This window comes from Meles meles, chromosome 7 (genome assembly GCF_922984935.1).
Source record: "Meles meles chromosome 7, mMelMel3.1 paternal haplotype, whole genome shotgun sequence".
NCBI lineage: Eukaryota > Metazoa > Chordata > Mammalia > Carnivora > Mustelidae > Meles > Meles meles.
This window is the reverse complement of record NC_060072.1, coordinates 90523080-90543321: the sequence shown is the minus strand read 5'-3', so window position 1 is coordinate 90543321 and position 20242 is coordinate 90523080. Positions and strand designations below refer to the sequence as shown.

The 20242-nt window shown below is 39.7% G+C and overlaps 1 protein-coding gene across 1 annotated transcript in view; it reads right to left on the bottom strand.

The window, feature by feature from the left end:
• The window catches only part of SP1 (Sp1 transcription factor), a 50859-nt gene that overhangs the window by 4871 nt on the left and 25746 nt on the right, over window positions 1-20242 (bottom strand). The window contains exons 4-5 of the mRNA XM_046012226.1: window positions 3069-3237; window positions 434-633 (exon numbers count right to left, since the gene is read on the bottom strand). Coding sequence (XP_045868182.1) covers window positions 434-633; window positions 3069-3237 — 369 coding nt within the window. The remainder of the gene's footprint in view (window positions 1-433; window positions 634-3068; window positions 3238-20242) is intronic.

Below are 20242 nucleotides of genomic sequence, written 5' to 3'. Positions count from 1 at the left end.
GCCAAATAAATAAATAAATAAATATTAAAAAAAAAATAATAATAAAAAATAAAAATCCCACTGAGTGGCACCTGGGTGGCTCAGTGGGTTAAAGCCTCTGCCTTCGACTCAGGTCATGATCCCAGCGTCCTGGGATTGAGCCCCGCATTGGGCTCTCTGCTCAGCAAGGAGCCTGCTTCCCTTCCTCTCTCTCTGCCTGCCTGTCTACTTGTAATCTGTCAAATAAATACACAAAATCTTTAAAAAAAAAAAAAAATCCCACTGAAAACCTAGCCCCTTCCTTCTGAAAATTTTTCCAGATTAACTCCAATTCCATTTATGTTCTACTCATTCACTTTCAAATTGAAGTTGCTCAGAAATTTAATTATTTCATAGATACATTCTGTGTTTTCTATTCTATTACCATTTCTCTCTTCCCCAGGCTCCTCCTCACCTGTGTGTGTACGTTTGTGTCTCTGTAGCTCATCCGAACGTGTAAAGCGTTTCCCACAGTATGACCAGGTACACATGAACGGCCTCTCGCCTGTATGCCAGCGCAAGTGTGCCCGTAGGTGTGAGGTCTTGCCATATACTTTGCCACAGCCTTGGATGTGGCAAATGTGCTGTTTCTTTTTGCCAGGATCCCCAGAGCCCCTAAAAATAAGAACACAACTATTCATCATGCATTTCAGAGACAAAAATTAAAGAACCCCAGTGTCAGCAGTTATTACCTGACCCACTCAAAACTAACCCAAATTTTTATTTAAGAAAAAAAAAAAAAAAAAGGCTTCTCTTGGGGCACTTGGCTGGCTCAGTCAGTAGAGGATGCAACTCTTGATCCTGGGGTCACAAACTCGATCCTCATGTTGGGGGTAGAGTTTACTTAAAAAAAAAAGGGGGGGGGGCGCCTGGGTGGCTCAGTGGGTTAAAGCCTCTGCCTTTGGCTCAGGTATGATCTCAGGGTCCTGGGATCGAGCCCCGCATCGGGCTCTCTGCTCAGCAGGGAGCCTGCTTCCTCCTCTCTCTCTGCCTGCCTCTCTGCTGACTTGTGATCTCTGTCTGTCAAATAAATTAAAAAAAAAAAAAAAAAAAGAAAGAAAGAAAGAAAGAAAAAGAAAAGAAAGGAAAGAAGACTTCTCTTTAGTATCAAAAGATAAATCTTTAGGGGTGCCTGGGTGGCTCAGTCGGTTAAGCGTCTGACTTTGATTTAGGTTCTGGTCATGATCTCGGGGTTGTGAAATGCAGTCCCACATTGGGCTCTGCACTCAGTGTGGAGTCTGCTTGAAATTCTCCCTCTCCCTCTACCCTTACCCCCACTCACATTCTCTAAATAAGTGAATAAAATAAAGTAAAAAGATAAATCTTTAATTGATTCTGATTCTTAATATCCCAAACTCAAGTTTTAAGTTTCCTCTCTACTGGATACTTACTGTTTCCTGTTTTTCTATTCCTTAATCCTTCTGATGTTTGACGTGTGAAGAGATTAATTGCTCTCAAGACTTGTGAAGTCTGTGAGGCATTTTCTTGTATTTTTCACAAAGTTTAAATCTCAGCATAAGCATTTTTCATGGGAACTGTGAATATGGTACATTTTTGGCTAGGGACGTACTTAAGGACCAAAAAGTCTCTCCATTTAAACACCTGGTGGAGAACTTTAAAGAAATATGATAGTTTACAACTATGAACCTATTTCCTAAATTAAAGGTCAAGAGCCAAATGGTGAAGATTAGAAGCTGAAAAGCTGGAGCACTATCAGGGACTTTAGAGTAGAGGAAGATGGGCTGGATAAAAGTTAAATCAGAGGAATAAAAACCCTAATTCAAGGTATGTTGAAAAAAAAGTGGGGGGATGTAAAAAAAAAATTTATACACACACACACACACACACACACACACACACACACATATATGTATATCCCCTATATGAAGCAGTTCCTAAGCTCCTCTCTGGAATCAGCTCTGAAATGTTTTTGCCAAACCAACTTGTTCCATGTGTGATCCATTAGTGGGCACTGGGGAGATTTCTAAGAGGGACTTTTCTTGGGTTTTAACAGCAGAGGGGGAAAAAACCGTAACGGAAATGAAATCACACTTAGGTGGAAATCAGAGAGTTTCCTTTGAAAATTTAAATCCACTTTAGGTTTTGTTAGAGGGAAACTCTATTGTACTCAGTGGTTTTTTGTTTTTTTTTTTTAAAGATTTTATTATTTTTAAGTAATCTCTACACCCAACATGGGGCTCGAACTTACAACCCAAAGATATGGAGTCACACACTCCACTGACTGAGCCAGTCAGGTACCCCTCAGTGCTTCTGATTCAGATTTTTCCTGTAATGTACGGTTAACCTAAAAAGGACTCAGATTATATTTAGTTTTGGTGCTCTTCTTATTTTTATATTTTTTTGTATCTTTGTACTTATTTTGTTGGGACAAAACTTAAACAGATTTTTTTCCAAAGGCATTAAAAAAATCTGTATGGCTTTCCATTTTCTTTCAAAAGCGGTAAGTTAAAGAAAAAGAATATAATGTGGAAATTTCCAGAGATAATACTGAATAAAACTAAATATTTTACTAATAAGAAAAATTTGCCAGAACTTTGTTCTGTAGGACACATTAGATTCTATGACGGAAGAATTTTCTATCTGGAGTAATAAGCATTTCTGTCTATTGTGAGGGAAAAATAAAACTCTGTAAACCCTTATGATTCTCACACAACCACTATAAAAAATCATTATAGTAAGTATGTTTCTTTTTCTTTGCAAGACTATTTTATAAGCAACCTTGTTAAACCATCTCAAAACAGACATATGGTAACAATCATCTGACCAGTTGGCTCCATGTGATTTTAACCTTATCTTTGGAGAAGGCAGGCACCTATTAAGGCCCAAGGTCTTAGAGTAGATGAAAGGATCAGAGCTGGAACCAAAATCCTATAATATAACCCAGTCAAATGTATTGTACTATCTCTGGTTCCTCTGCAACACTGCCAAGTCATAAATGTTAAAAAATTAACCTTCTTTTGCTTACCTCCAAATCCATTAATTTTTCTCCTTTATACTCTTAAGAGACTGGCCTGACTGGGTCAACTTACCTTCCTTCACTGTCTTTACAGTAGGGGCAGGTGCATGCTTCCCGCCGGGTCCTCCGACCAGCTTGGGGCTGTGGATCTGGGCTGTTTTCCCCTTCTTCTCCACCTGCTGTGTCATCATGTATTCCATCACCACCAGCCCCATGGAGGCCAAGCTGAGCTCCATGATCACCTTAAATTAAGAGAATAAAGGATCAAGGTAAAGTAGAGGAGATTGTCAAGCTGTGGTCGTTTTAGTGACATTTTACATTTATAGCACCATTTCGTCACAGCTTTGAAGACACATTTACTGATAGTGCTATCCATTCTTAAATCTTAAATAAATAAAATTTTTTAAAAATAAAAATAAAAAATAAAATGCAACTCTAAGAGGAGTTTTGTAGCTTTTCATCTATAGATCACAAAAGTTAAAACAAACAAAAAACATGAAAAGTATAAACTCTAATAATAACAACGCATAGCATTAGCAAGGACATGGGGAAATATGCATTTTTTTAAAAAGATTTTATTCATTCATCAGAGAGAGCATACAAACAGTGGGGGAGAGGCAGGCAGAGGGAGAAGCAGGCCCCTCGCTGAGCAAGGAGCCCAATGCGGGACTCAATCCTAGGATCCCAGGACCATGACCTGAGCCAAAGGCAGATGCTTAACAGACTAAGCCACCCAGGTGTCCCCAGAAATAGGCACTTTTATATATAGGTGGTGATAAATCAGTACAACATTTTGAAGTCCAAATTGGCGATATTATTAAAAACTTAGGGGCTACCCGCTGGCTCGGTGGAGCATGTGACTCTTGATCTCAAGGTCATGAGTTCAAGTTCTATGTTGGGCACAGAGCTTACTTAAAAAAAATAAAATTACATTTAAAAAAAATTTAAATGTGTATCTTTTTTTTTTTTTTTAAAAAAGATTTTATTTATTTATTTGACAGAGAGAGATCACAAGTAGGCAGAGAGGTAGGCAGAGAGAGTGAGAAGGAAGCAGGCTCCCTGCCAAGCAGAGAGCCCGACACGGGACTTGATCCCAGGATCCCGAGATCATGACCTGAGCCGAAGGCAGCGGCCTAAACCACTGAGCCACCCAGGCGCCCCTAAATGTGTATCTTCAAAGTAATTCCACTTTGAATAAGCAATTTACTACTCATGAGTATATAAGAGTATGTGACAAAAATATTTTCTATAGATTTATAACAAAAAAAACTAGAAACAATCAAATGGTATACATCAGAGTAATTAAGTAAATTATGATAAACTTATGCAATTGAACACTATACACCCATGAAAAAGAACGAGGTAAAGTTATGTGTTGTTACAGAAGACGGTCACGACGCAGTATACTTATTTTATGAAGCACTAACGGGTCACACTTAACATTTTCAAACACTTCTCTAGGCCAATGGACAAAAGTAATGTTTCAAATGAAGAGGTGACATAACCTCAAGTTTTCAAAGCATCAACTAACAGTACGTATTCATCTGTGAAAACACTTGTAAAAAAAGTTAATGACTGGGGCGCCTGGGTGGCTCAGTGGGTTAAAGCCTCTGCCTTCGGCTCAGGTCATGGTCCCGGGGTCCTGGGATCGAGCCCCGCATCGGGCTCTCTGCTTGGCAGGGGGCCTGCTTCCTCCTCTCTCTCTATGCCTGCCTCTCTCCCTACTTGTGATCTATCTGTCAAATAAATAAATAAAATCTTTAAAAAAAAAAAAAAAGTTAATGACTATCCATAGTTAAGATTCCTATAAATGGAGATTTTAAATTGTCCTGCTTTGTTTTTATCTGTTGTATAAAGAAACAAACAATATCTACAAATCTCAGCTCTTGGTTTTACATGGTTTTACTTCTTTACCATTCTCCATTCTTCAGCGCAGCAACATAATTTTGAGTTATTATGCCTAATAATAAACTCTACTCATGATTTCTTTCTCACTTTACCACTTCTATGTATGTATGTATGTCATTATTTATTTTTAAAGATTTTACTTATCAGAGAGAGAGAGCGCAAGCGCACAAGAAGGGGGAGTGACAGGCAAGAGTGGTATGCTTAACGGACTAAGCCACCGAGGCATCCCTAAGATTTTACTATGTGTGAGTAGAGGAAGAGGGAGAGAAAGTCTTAAGCAGACTCCCTCCTGCATGGAAGCCCAAGGTGGGGGTCAATTTTAGGACTCTGAGATCATGATCCAAGAGGAAACCAAGAGTCCAATGTTTAACCAACTGTACCACCCAGGTGCCCCTCACTCTACTGCTTCTAAGGACAAGCCTATGAAATTAAAATAAATGGGAATGTTTTGAGATTTTCATGGTATTGGCAGAGCTAAACTGGAAGGACTGGAGTACAGGGTTAAGAACAGATTCTGGAGTAGGACAGATATATGAGTCCCTGCACATTATCCATTTGATTAGCTTTCTGACAGTGAGCCAGTAAAACTTCTCTAATTATCAGTTTCTTCCCTGGCAAAAACTGGGATGAAATATTATCAATTTCATAAAGTTACTGTGAAAAACAAACGAAATAATACTGTAAGGTGCTTAGCATGGTATCTGTCCCAACATTTAACACAGTGTAGTCAATTTTATTAGGAAATCATTTTGTGGGCAAACCATAGTGAGAAATCACAGAGTTAAGATATACACCGCTATTTTATTTAATCAAGTTGCCTTAAAAGCTACATGTGAAACTGAGTGGAAACTCCCCATAATGGGGATGGATAATTTCTCCTCTTGAAATAGGCCCAGGGGCACCTGGGTGGCTCAGTGGGTTAAGCCCCTGCCTTTGGCTCAGGTAGTGATCTCAGGGTGCGAGGAACAAGCGCTACTTTGGGCTCTCTGCTCAGCAGGGAGCCTGCTTCCTCTTCTCTCTGCCTGCCTCTCTGCCTACTTGTGATCTCCCTGTGGAATAAATGAATAAAATCTTAAAAGAAAAGAAAAGAAATAGGCCCAAAAAGCTCAGCAGGTGACAGAATGCTATTCAGTATCACCAGTGATTATCTATCAAAAATTAACTTCAGAAGAGAAATTATGAAACTATAGATCCTGTTATCATCTACAATAGGTCTTCAGAAACACAGTAAGCAAAACCATGGTCCATACAAGCAAATTATCTTTGAACCTACTTTTTTTTTTTTTTTTAAGATTTTATTTATTTATTTGACAGATAGAGATCACAAGTAGGGAGAGAGGCAGGCAGAGAGAGAGAGAGGAGGAAGCAGGCTCCCTGCCAAGCAGAGAGCCGGATGCGGGGCTCGATCCCAGGACCCTGGGACCACGACCTGAGCGAAAGGCAGAGGCTTTAACCCACTGAGCCACCCAGGCTCCCCTTGAACCTACTTTCTAAACTAACCTTACTCCATTAAAATCAGAGAAGCAATTCATTAAACCCCAAAGTTCTCCCTTGCTGCAACTGGAAAGAAGAAAACTTTTCTCCATTTTATTGAAACATAAGTGTAACATTTAGAACATGGCATGAGTCAGTAAAAAGGGAAACAAAGAAATAATGAGGTATTAGTATGCTATAAAATCGTATCTCTAAGCCTCTTTCAAATTTTTATAAAATGGACAGTCAAAACTAATAATCCTCCTCAATCCCTACTATGATTTCAAAGGACTTTTTTTTAAATATGAAAACTGGAAATGGGGTTAAATGAGTTGCATTTAACAAAAAGAGGGATGAGGGGCGCCTGGGTGGCTCAGTGGGTTAAGCCTTTGCCTTCAGCTCAGGTCATGATCCCAGGGTCCTGGGATCGAGCCCCACATCGGGCTGTCTGCTCCGCGGGGAGCCTGCTTCCTCCTCTCTCTCTGCCTGCCTCTCTGCCTACTTGTGATCTCTGTCTATCAAATAAATAAATAAAAATCTTTTAAAAAAAAAAAAAAAAAAAAAAAAAAAAACAAAAAGAGGGATGAAATGCCAACAAAACATCAACATCAGACCAGAATCTGTTTCCAGCCTCTATTTTTTTTTTCCAGCCTCTTTTAATAACAGTTTTGGAAAAAGGACAGTTTTATCTTAAAATGCGGGATTGGTTAAGCAATGAAATAAATTAAAGATTTTCCTTTCCATGATGAAAATAACAAGTAAACCAAAGGCACAGTTTAATGACAGTCTCGCCCAACCCAGTGGTTGCCTCTAGCACCAGTTATTGAAATAGCTATGGTAGTTAAGACACTTTTTCAGTTTCTTCAAAGTGAAGAAGTGTGCTGAAGTCATGAAGGAGACCACCATGATAAGTCAAATACCCTATTCTTCTCTGAGAATAAACTTGGGTAATACTAAAATAAGATGAAATAAGAAACTCAATAATTTTCTAAAGGGTAGTTCCCATATACGTCTCTATTCATCTGGTCTCTGGAATGATTTTGAGAACACTGTGTTCTTTAATTCAGTAAGTAGTAACACAGTATGACTGATATTCAAAACTATACCTATATTAAGCACACACAGAGTTTTCTGAACATGTTTCATTTTACAGAGCAAAATTAATCCAAAGAATTTAATCTCAGTGCAGAAAGTGTACATGTGTTCAGCCACATTCAAACAGAATACTGGTAACAAATCATTTAAGCATGAGGGATAGCAGAATACACCCCTAAATCAAGAAATAAAACAGAAATAGGTAATTCTAATATATTGTCCTTTACTTTTCAGAATAATAATTTTATTAATCTGGATTCCTAATGCAAGTGAATCATATGTAGCAAATCAGAGAAAAAGAAAAATTGTATTTTTAATGGCAGAAAAGCTGACAACTGGAAGTGATAAAATATAATACCAAAAAATACTTATAGATGGGCTCCAAATTCATCCCTATCTTGACTACTTAGTTATGCTTGAGATACAGTTTAACATAAATAAATACCTGAGTCTGTCAATAACCAGTTTTTAAAATAGCTTCCTAGAATCCTTAAAGAGTGACTAAAAACTCCTTTTTTTTTTTAAATTAAAAAAAAATTTTTTTTTTTTAGGACTCTTCCTTTTAAAAATCAAGTTTGTTGGGGAGCCTGCCTGGCTCAGTTGGAAGAGCATGCAACTCTTGATCTCAGTGTCCTGAGTCTGAGCCCACTGGGTGCAGAGATTACTTAAATAAATAAACTTAAAAAAAAAATCAGGGGGTAGGGAGAGGGTGGTTGGGTTATGGACATTGGGAAAGGTATGTGCTATGGTGAGTGCTGTGAAGTGTGTAAACCTGGCAATTCACAGACCTGTACCCCTGGGGCTAATAATACATTATATGTTAATAAAAAATAATTTTAAAAAATCAAGTTTACTAAGACATAATTAACATACAGTAAAAATTCACCCTTTTAGTAAGTTTAGACCAAGGTTCTCAACCAGGGCCACTGTGCTTCCCAGGAGACATCTCACAACATATGAAGGCATTTTTGATTGTCACGTCTAGCATCCACTGCTGCTAAATGTTCTACAATGTACAAGACAACCTGCTCCTCCTCCTAAACGAAGAATTCCCTGGTTCAAAATATTGATGTTGTTAAGGTTGAGAAACTATGGTTCAGATAAACGTATACAGAAGTAGTGTGACTGTTTAATACAATCAAGATATAAAATATTTCTACCATCTCAAATCGTTCCCTCATAGCCTTCTGCAGTCAATCCTTTTAGTATCAATATGAACTCAGGATTTAAACTTATTTGATGTTTCAAACCATTATGATTATCGTTCTTATAGATGCTCAAACTATCTTACACTTGGTCACAGTAACTTACCAAGTTGACTCCTGTGTCCTTTGACAAAATATCCCACATTAAATACTAACTTCCCACTCTAGATATAAAATCAGCTATTTCTTCAAGTATTCCTAATATTCCTAGTTTCTCTTAATGGAAGAGAAATAAGATACCACAGTTTGGTTCTGTAGGTATTTTAGTTATTTGAAGCTCTAGCAGATTCCATACAGATGATATGAACACTATTTCTTCAATTCTTACAGGTTAGTGTTAAACTATCTGTGGTATGAGGTGCCCAGGTGGCTCAGTCGGTTAAGCATCCAACTCTTTATTTTGCCTCTGATCATGATCTCGGGACTGTGAGATCGAGACCTGCATCAGGTTCTGCACTCAGCAGGGAGTTTTCTTGAGATTCTCTCTCCCTCTGCCCTCCACCCCATCTATTCTCTCTCTCTCTTTCAAATAAATCTTTAATGAAACTGTCTGTGGTTCTTATACTTAGGAGTCTTTATCTGAATACAAAATTCTTCTTTATTCTTTAAAGATTTTACCTATTTATTTGAGAGAGAGAAAAACAGCAAGAGAGCAAACACAAGCAGAGGGGAGCTGGAGAGGGAGAAGGCGGCTCCCCTCTGAGCAGGAAGCCCAACACAGGGCTCGATCCCAGGACGCTGGGATCATGACCTGAGCTGAAGTCAGACACACAATGACTGAGCCACCCAGGCGCCCTGAATATAAAATTCTTGGTTCATGTTTTATTTCCTTGATTTTCTTAAATGCTAATCCACTGCATTCTGACACTAAATATGCTGTCAATAAATCTAGTGCAGGGGCGCCTGGGTGGCTCAGTGGGTTAAGCCTCTGCCTTCAGCTCGGGTCATGATCTCAGGGTCCTGGGATCGAGCCCCGTATCGGGCTCTCTGCTTGGCAGGGAGCCTGCTTCCTCCCCTCTCTGGCTGCTGCTCTGCCTACTTGTAATCTCTCTCTCTCTCTATCTGTAAAAAAGAAAAAAAAATTAAAAAAAAAAAAAAAATCTAGTGCAAGGGACACCTGGATGGTTCAGTCAATTAAGCAGTTGACTCTCAGGTCATGATCTCAGGGTCCTCAGATCTAACCCCATGTCAGGCTCTGTGCTCAGTGGGGAGCCTCCTTCTCCCTCTTCCTCTGCCCTCCCAATCTCTCTAAAAAGTAAGTAATCTTAAAAATAAGTCCAAGGACGCCTGGGTGGCTCAGTCCTAAAGCATCTGCCTTCAGCTCAGGTCATGAGCCCAGTGTCCTAGGATCAAGGTCCCACATCCGGCTCTCTGCTCAGCAGGGAGCCTGCTTCTCCCTCTCCTACTCCCCCTGCTTGTGTTCCTTCTCTTGCTGTCTCTCTGTCAAATAAATAAATAAAATCTTAAAAAAAAAAAAAAGGCTAGTGACAATTCATCTTCCTTCCTTTTTAAGTGATTAGGTCTCTTTTTACTAAGATGCCTGAATGATTTTTTTTTTGCCCTTAAAGTCCATCAGTTTTACTAAACTATATCTCTGTATTGGCAATTCTGAATCAATTTACCCAGACACACTTTCACAAAGTTTTCTTTCTGTCCTATGGCTTTGGTTGTTTTCTTCCTTAGGGACTTCGTTCATACAAATATTTTTCTTTTTAAGATTTTACTTATTTATTTTTAAGAGAGAGAGAGAGGGAGAGACCGTGCACTGCACATGAGCGCACAAGCAGGGAGAGCCGCAGGCAGAGGGAGAAGCTGGACTTGATCCCAGGACGCTGGGATCATGATTTGAGGAAGATGCTTAACCAACAGTGAGCCACCCACATGCCCCTCTTTGCCTATTAGTGTAGCATTTTTTTCTCAATTCCTTTTACCTCTTTTTTTAATTTTTATTTTTTTAAAGATTTTATTTATTTATTTAACAGAGAGAGATCACAAGTAGGCAGAGAGGCAGGCAGAGAGAGAGGGGGAAGCAGGCTCCCCGCTGAGCAGAGAGTCCCATGCTGGGCTCGATCCCAGGACCCTGAGACCATGACCTGAGCTGAAGGCAGAGGCTTAGCCCACTGAGCCACCCAGGCGCTCTCTTTTTTGATTTTTAAAAGCTTCTCTCTTTCTACCTTTGTTAAAAATTAATTTTGCTTTACTTTTTATTTTATTGAGTCATTACTTGTACTTCTTCATTTATGTGTTCCTTTTAGTTTCATCTTTATTTCTGAAATAAGTTTTTCTCTTATTTCTAATTTTTTCCTGAGGTCTGTCACTTCTCTTTTCAAATTCTTCTTTTCTCTAATCACCTAACTTCTGAGATTCTTCTAATTTGAATTAATTAACTAAATAAGTAAGTAAGTAGGTGCCATGCCCAACATGGAGCTTGAATCATGACCCCAAGATCAAAGGTCACATGCTGTACCAACTGAGTCAGCCACATGCCCCAATCTCCTTGAGTTTATTTTTTTTTAAAGATTTATTTATTTGAGAAAGAAAAGTGAGTGTGGGATGGAGCAGAAGGGAGAGAGAATCTTGAGAAGACTCCCTACCGAGCAAGGAGCCCTCTGTAGGGCTCGATCCCAGGACCCTGACCAATATCACCACCTGAGCCCAATTCAAGAGTCGAACATTCAATTGACTGAGCCATCAAAAGGCCCCTCTAATTTAAAGTATTTTACTTTGGGATGCCTGGGTGGCTCAGCAGGAAGAGCATGCGACTCTTGATCTGAGGGTCATGAGTGAGTTAGGAGCCCCACACTGGGCATAGAGATTACTTTTTAAAAATAAATAAATAAAATAATTTAGGTGAAAATCTCATTCTCTCTTTGTGGTTTTTCAGTGGTATATATATGTATGTGCTTTAGGCTATGGTGCTCAAAGTAGATACTATTACTTGTTCCCAGTTTTCATTCTCTTCCTCTTCTGCCTTAAAGCCACCTGATTTTTTTCAGGCTAACATAGTGCCAGGTTACAAATATTCTCCTTCCTAGATACCCTTGCAGATAAGAAGTAGCCACGTGACAAGGTTTTAGCCAATCAGATGTAAAACAAAATTGCTGTTACATAAGACTTTGAGGAAAGCTCTTTAAATGGGAAAAACTCAGCTTGCTTCCTCCTTTATCAAGCTTCACCTTTCCCTCCTTTATCCTGTCTGGAAAGAGGTCACAATGCCCAAAGGTGGTGCAGCTGCCTTGCAAGCATGGCAACTGTCCCACACTAAGGCAAAAGTAAACACAGCCAGGGTTCCTACTGTTACCTTGAGCTGCCACACGAACTTTGGACTCACTACTTTTAGACTCCATGTTACATCAAAACAATAAGCACCCACACAGCTGGTTAAGACACTGTAATAGTGGGACTGGAAGAGATTATGCTGAGTGAAATAAGTCAAGCAGAAAGAGTCAATTATCATATGGTTTCACTTATTTGTGAAGCATAACAAATAACATGGAGGACATAGGGAGATGGACAGAAGGGAGTTGAGGGAAAATGGAAGGGGAGATGAACCATGAGAGACTATGGACTCTGAAAAACAACCTGAGGGCTCTGAAGGGGTGAGGGATGGGAGGTTGGGGGAGCCAGGTGGTGGGTATTATGGAGGGCACATATTGCATGGAGCATGGAGCACTAGGTGTGGTGCAAAAACAATGAATTCTGTTACCCTGAAAAGAAAAAAAAAAAAGACACTGTAATAGGTTAATACGTTTTCTGGTATATACAGCTAAATATGCATTCCCTAACAAGAAAGGAAGGAAGGAAGATTATTATTATTTTTTAAAGACTAACATTTATTTGAGAGACAGAGAAAGAGTGTATGTGCTCAGGTGGGGGGAGGGGAGTGAGATCTGAGGCAGGCTCCACACCCAGAGCAGAGCCTGAGATCATGACTGGAGTCCAAATCAAGAGTCAGAGGCTCAATAAGGCACCCAGGCACCCCGAAATTAATTTTTAAGTACGCCATGACCATGCTAACTAAGCCTATCATTTTTCTTTTTTTTAAAAAGATTTTATTTATTTATTTGACAGAGAGAGATCACCAGTAGGCAGAGAGGCAGGCGGGGGGAGGGGGGGGGGGGAGCAGGCTCCCTGCTGAACAGAGAGCCCGATGCGGGGCTCGATCCCAGGACTCTCCGATCATGACCTGAGCCGAAAAGCAGAGGCTTTAACCCACTGAGCCACCCAGGCGCCCCCTATCATTTTTCTTAACTATACAGTCTATACATACCTCAGTATTTTGTGTCACTCTTTGTTGTGTGTCAAACTGATAAGAGCCTTTAATTTTTTTTTTGTCCAGCTCCCAGAACTATAAGTGGATAAGCATCTAACAAAAAAATTCTAATACTTTTATATTAAATTAAACCACACAAGAATAAAGAACAGATACCAGAAACTTATTTCCTCCTGTTCCAGAACACAAGCCCTTGCTAATTCATTAGTAATTTGTGCTCAATACATATCCATATAGCCTTGCTTCTAAGCTCATTTTTTCCACATTAAATCTTTCCTAATTATAGAGTTATTACTGCACATTACACATACACACACACACACATAATTTACAGGCCTTACTATATATAAACTTCCTTTAGGGCTTATCCCTACAGTGTCCTCCCTAAAAGTATGCTGTAGAAATGACTCTTGGTTTCAGCTCAGGTTGTGATCTCAGGGTTATGAGATGGGGCCCCAAGCTGGGTTCTGTGCTCAGCGCAGAATCTGCTTAAGAATCCCTCTGCCTGGACACTAAGGAGGACATGTGATGTGATGAGCACTGGGTATTATGTAAGACTGACGAATCACTGACCTCTACCACTGAAACTAGTAATACATTATATGTTAATTAACTGAACTTAATTTTTTCTAAATGGAAAAAAAAAAGTTTTTTAATGTAAACCTGGCGATTCACGGAACTGTACCCCTGGGGCTAATAATACATTACCTGTTCATAAAAAAAAATTTTTAATTAAAAAAAAAAATCTCTCACTCTCATGCGCTCTCTCTAAAATAAATAAAAAAATAATCTTAAAAAGAAAAAGTGACTACTCTTCTAACCCAGTAAGTATACATCCAGGAATAAGAACATGTGCCACGGGGCACCTGAGTGGCTCAGTGGGTTAAAGCCTCTGCTTTGGCTCGGGTCGTGGTCTCAGAGTCCTGGGATCCAGCCCCACATCCGGCTCTCTGCTTGACAGGGAGCCTACTTCCTCCTCTCTCTCTCTCTGCCTGCCAAATAAATAAAATTTAAAAAAAGAAAAAAAGAACACGTGCCAGAGGGGCGCCTGGGTGGCTCAGGGGGTTAAAGCCTCTGCCTTAGGCTCAGGTCATGATCTCAGGGTCCTGGGATCAAGTCCCGCATCGGGCTTTCTGCTCAGCAGGGAGCCTGCTTCCCCCTCTCTCTGCCTGCCTCTCTGCCTACTTGTGATCTGTCAAATAAATAAATAAAATCTTAAATAAAAAAAAAGAACATGCACCAGGTACTGTATTAAACTCTGGGAATGGTTGGATGGGATCGTGGCCATTACAGATGTTTTATCTTACTGGGAAGATAGAAAATTAAATCAACTATAATATCTGCCTTACAGTTTATAAAATAAAGTGCTAATGACATGCTCTGATAAAAGGAGCTTAAGAGTTGGAAGGAGGAGTATTAGGGGTTTTTTTTTGGTGTTTTTTAAAGATTTTATTTATTTGACACAGAGAGATCTCAAGTAGGCAGAGAGACAGGCAGAGAGAGGAGGAAGCAGGTTCCTTGCCAAGCAGAGAGCCCGATGCGGGACTCCATCCCAGGACCCTGAGATCATGACCTGAGCCAAAGGCAGAGGCATAATCCACTGAGCCACCCAGGTGCCCAAGGAGGAGTATTAGAAAAAAGAAAAGTAGAATAGTCTGGGCTACTCCACTCAATAATGGTAAAAGATAAAGAAGGCCTAAAGTAGGCTGTGAGGGGTGCCTAGCTGGCTCAGCTGGTAGAGCATGAGACTCCTGATCTCAGGGTCACAAGTTCAAGCTCCACACTGGGTGTGGAGCATACTTAACAACAAAAGCACAACAAAACAAAACAAAACAAAAATCAAGTACAGTTCTCTTCCAATGAAGAGAAAAGCATGAATAAAACGTATTTTGGAGTAAAACAGTCAGAATTTAATGGCTGAATACAGGGAACTTCAGTTTCTGGGACATAAATGAAACAGAAAGACTGCTAGGAACATGAACAAAAGAGAAGCAATAAATACAGTCATCTCCCCTTATCTGCAGACTGTCTTTCTGTGTTTTCAGTTACCCCAAATCAATCACGGTCAGAGGCAGATGATCCACCTGACATTATTGGTGAGAAGGTCAACTATAGCCTAACACCACGTCACAATGCTTACATCATTCACTTTAATCTTATCATGTAGACATTCTGTCATCTTACATCATCACAGAAAGGGTACAATACAGTAAGTATTGTACTGAGTACAGTACAATTAAGATGTATTTTTTACAATAAGATATTGTGACAGAGACCACATTAACTTTGATATATTATTATAACTGCCCTATTTTATTATTATTGTTGTTAACCTCTTACAGTCCCTAATTTATAAAGCAAATAACTTGAGGAAGTTATTTTCAACAAATTTTATTTATTTTTATGTTGGGGGAGGTGGGACTGTGGAGTAGGAGAGGGAGAGAGAACCTTACACAGGCTCCACACCCAGCATAGAGCCCAAAACAGGGTTCAATCCCATAGCTCTGAGATCATGACCTGAGCTGAAATCAAGAGTTGGCCACTTGGGCGCCTGGGTCGCTCAATCATTAAGCATCGGCCTTTGGCTCAGGTCATATGATCCCCTGCACTGGGGCAAGCCTGCTTCTCCCTCTCCCATCCTCCTGTTTGTGTTCCCTCTCTGGCTGGTCTCTCTGACAAATGAGTAAAATCTTTAAAAAAATTAAAATTTTAAAAAATGAAGAGTTGGCCACTTAACCAACTGAGTGACCCAGGAATCCCTCAAATTTTAAAAAACAATGAAGTTCCTTATTTAAAAAAAATAGCCCAGGCAACTTCCTAAGAATATCATTATAGTTCCAGTAGACAAATCAACTAATACTACTTATAAACAAGCAGAAGGAAAAACTTCAACCTCACTAGTAGACAAAAACACAAAAACTTAACCTTTAGGAAAAGGTCCGTCTATAAAAATATTCCTAACTCAAAAAATCCAAATATGGAAAAAGTCATTTGAACAGACAACCAACAAATTACTTAAAACAGCAATGTAAAAAATTGATTAAAATGGGTACAATGAGGAAACTGTTAAGTAACCTGATGGAATACCAGGCAGTCAGTAAAATTTATAGTTAACTGAAGTATAACAGCTTGGAAAAAATGCTTATGCCATATTCACGAACCAACCAAGGAACAAATTACATGCATGCCAAGAATAAAGCTTGTTAAAAAATAAATACATTAGGGGCGCCTGGGTGGCTCAGTCAGTTAAGCATCTGCCTTCAGCTCAGGTCATGATTCCAGGGTCCTGGGATTGAGTCCAGCATCAGGCTCCCTGCAGGGCGCCTGCTTCTCCCTCTGCCTGCTGCTCCCCCTGTTTGTGCTCCCGCCCGCACCCTCTCTCTTTCTCTGACAATTAAGAAATAAAATCTTACAATAATAAGTACATTAAAATTTAAATAAAGTAGAAGAAAACACACCAAAATTGCTGCCTGTGATGGAGAGTAGTTATTAGTTTTGTTTTTCTCCTTTCTGTTTCTCACATTTTCTATAATATGATCATTTAACTTTTATAACTTTTTTTTAAAGATTTTATTTACTGGGCAGAGAGAGAGGGAACACAAACAGGGGGAGTGGGAGAGGGAGAAGCAGGCTTCCTGCTGAGCAGGGAGCCCAATATGGGGCTCAATCCCAGGGCCCTGGGATCATGACCCATGCTGAAGGAAGATGCTTAACAACTGAACCACCCAGGCGCCCCATGATCATTTAACTTTTATCATTAAAAACACACACAGGGCACCTGGGTGGCTCAGTACGTTAAGTGTCTCCCTTCAGCATGGGTCATGATCTCAGGGCCCTGGGATTGAGCCCCCGAGCCCCACGTTGGGCTTCCTGCTCAGTGGGGAGTCTGCTTTTCCTTCACCCTTTTGCCCCCCCCCCCGCTCCAGCTTTCTCTCTCTCAAGTAAGTAAAATCTTAAAAAAAAAAAAAAAAAAAAAACCTAACACATAGACAAAGAAAAAAATTTAAAAATCAGTCTGTGCATCTCACCCTTTTATTACTAACAATGCCTTTTTTTAAAAAAATATTTTATTTATTTATTTGACAGAGAGAGATCACAAGTAGATAGAGAGGCAGGCAGAGAGAGAGAGAGGGAAGCACACTCCCTGCCGAGCAGAGAGCCCGATGTGGGGCTCGATCCCAAGACCCCAAGATCACGACCTGAGCCGAAGGCAGCGGCTTAACCCACTGAGCCACCCAGGCGCCCATTACTAACAATGCTTTACAGATTTAACAATTCGTGTTTCACATCTCAGTAAATGGGTAGTTTTCTTCAAGTATGAGGCAATCAGCACAATGATGTCAAGGATTCTTACCAGTAGGTGTCGCTGTAACTAATAAGAGATAGCAGTTTTTAAAGTCCACTTCCCAACAAAGAGGTTAGAAGAAAAAAAAGGGGAAAGGCAATCCACAATTTATAAATGGGAACATCTGAGGAAGTGTAATTCAAATCTATCAAAATCAGATTTTTTTTCAGCTTTGGTAACGTTTCTTTACTAAAAACTCCAGTCTTACATTATCCATCATGAATCCAAAGGTACAGATTTCCCTATTTTTGTGTCCAAAAAAACTATAAAGATCTCAAAATTTAATTATTAGTAACCTACTGAAATTCTTCTAAATTCCAAGATTTTCACCTACTCCCACCTCTGTCAACATCATTCCATAGTGAAAACTATTTTTTAAGACCAAGAAATGAGTAGGAATTGTCGTTATCTTTCCACCCAACTTTCACCGTAGTGATAACTTCCTGGGGAAAAGGTTTTATTTATTTATCAGAGAGAGAGAAAACAAGCAGGGGGAGCAGCAGGCAGAGGGAGAACCAGGCTCTCGGCTGAACAGAGAGCCCAATGCGGGCTCAATCCCAGGACTCTAGGATCATGACCCGAGCCAAAGGCGACATTTAACTGACTGGGTCACCCAGGCAACCCAGATCTTAGATCTTAGCTCAGGTCTTGGTCTCAGGGTTGTGAGTTCAACCCCCTTACGCGAGAAGACTCCTGCCAAGTAGGGAGTCTGCTCTATCTCCCTCTGCTTGCTGATCCTCCAGCTTGTGCAAGCGCTCTCTCTCTCTGTGTCAAATATAATAAATAACTGAACTAAGATCAACTCGGACACTTCACTGAGCCACCCAGGTACCCCCAACCTTGCTGGTTTTCAAATTAGGTCCTTTTGACCGACTTTAGGTCTGTTCACATCCATTAAGAGACATTTAAAAATTACTAGGAGCTTCTGATCATTAAATTTAATCAGAACCATTAAATACACTATAGTGGACTATAATGGTGCAGCTGGACAAACCTAGATTGAACCCTAGTTTCACCACTTACAAGCAGAGTAACCTCTTTGAGCCTTATTTTCCATATCAGGGAAAAAGATAGGATTATACTGGACTAATAAAATTAATATAAAGCATACCTTTAGCATTACACTGAACACATGGGAGGGACTTAATAAATCACTGTATATTAGTAAAATAAAAGAGCTAAATTTGACTTTTAATGTTTTTCCCTCCTATCTATATATGCACTCTTACTACTTACAGTATGTTATTCTGAACTTATCTAGGACAACTGTAGTATCAAATTCAATCATCAATATCTCTAAAATAGCACCAATAAAAAACTGCAAAACAAAAAAAATAAAATGCACAGTAATTTAATATTTTGCTTCTAACCACTGGATTTACCACTGAAAAAGGATAATAGTATCAAGCATTCAAATGATATCTGATTCCCATTAAAAATACTTGACAGTTGGGGCGCCTGGGTGGCTCAGTGGGTTGAGGCCTCTGCCTTCGGCTCAGGTCATGATCCCGGAGTCCCGGGATCGAGCCCCGCATCGGGCTCCCTGCTTGGCACCAAGCCTGCTTCACCCCTCTCACTCTGCCTGTCTCTCTGCCTACTTGTCATCTCTCTGTCAAGTTAATAAAACTATTAAAACATCTTTACCATTAAAATACTTTAAAAAAATAGCTTACAGTTGATTAATAATGCAGAAATAACCATTCTGAATACCAATACTGTCCTGAAAGGAGAAATAGTACCAATTAAGCTTCATGTTTTCAGAGAATTTTCTGGATAAAATACAGTAATGACATGCTATGTGATGATAAAACCATGAAAAAATGCTGAAGGAAAGTACAGATGATCACAGGAAAAATAAGCATATTATTTTTTTATTTAATTTTTTAAAAGATTTTATTTGACAGAAAGAGACACAGCAAGAAAGGGGAACACAAGCAGGGGGAGTGAGAGAGGGAGAGGGAGAAGGTTTCCTGCCCAGCACGGATCCCGATGTGGGGCTTGATCCTAGGACCCTGTGATCATAACCTGAGCTGAAGGCAGATGCTTAACATCTGAGCCACCCAGGCGCCCCAAAAATAAGTACTTTAAACTCAGGTATCCTAGAAACAATATCACTGAGACCAGATTAATTTCTCTAGTAGGGCCTTATGAAAAAGGAATAATAAGAGCCATCTACCATATTTTGTGAGTAAGATATTTTAAAATATTTAGAGTACTAGTAAGAGTAATGGAAAGAAAGGGTGCCTGCCTGGCTGAGTTGGAGGAGCATGTGACTCCTGATCTTGGGGTTGTGAGTTTGAGCCCCATACTAGGTGTAAGACATTACTTAAATAGTGTTTTTTTTTAAAGATTTTATTTATTTATTTGACAGACAGAGATCACAAGTAGGCAGAGAGGCAGGCAGAGAGAGAGGGGGAAGCAGGCTCCCTGCTGAGCAGAGAGCCCAATGTGGGGCTCAATCCCAGGACCCTGGGATCATGACCTGAGCCGAAGGCAGAGGCTTTAACCCACTAAGCCACCCAGGCATCCCAATAAATAAATATTTTTAAAAAGATAATGCAAACCAAAAAGAGGGGAAACATCCCAAATCCTACCATCCCAACTAATCATCACTTTTCATCTTCTCAATATTCATATGCACAAACTTTACCTATTTATAATCGTATTAGCTACATTATATATAAAAATCTGAACTAAAGAAGTAATTCTTCAGATCCACACCATTCTGAGATCCCTGAAGTGACCAGGTAAATAGCACTTACATGCTGGGTACCTCTTAATGATAGGCTCCTCAAAGTTTATGCATGAGTAATGCCCATAGTACAATTATATAATCTGATATACTATGGGCTAATATTTTAACCCCTCCCTAAGCATAAACTCTAAAGTCACTTTATGATGTAAGAGCTAGACCTCACCTTGTCTTAATTTATCTAGATTACTAGACA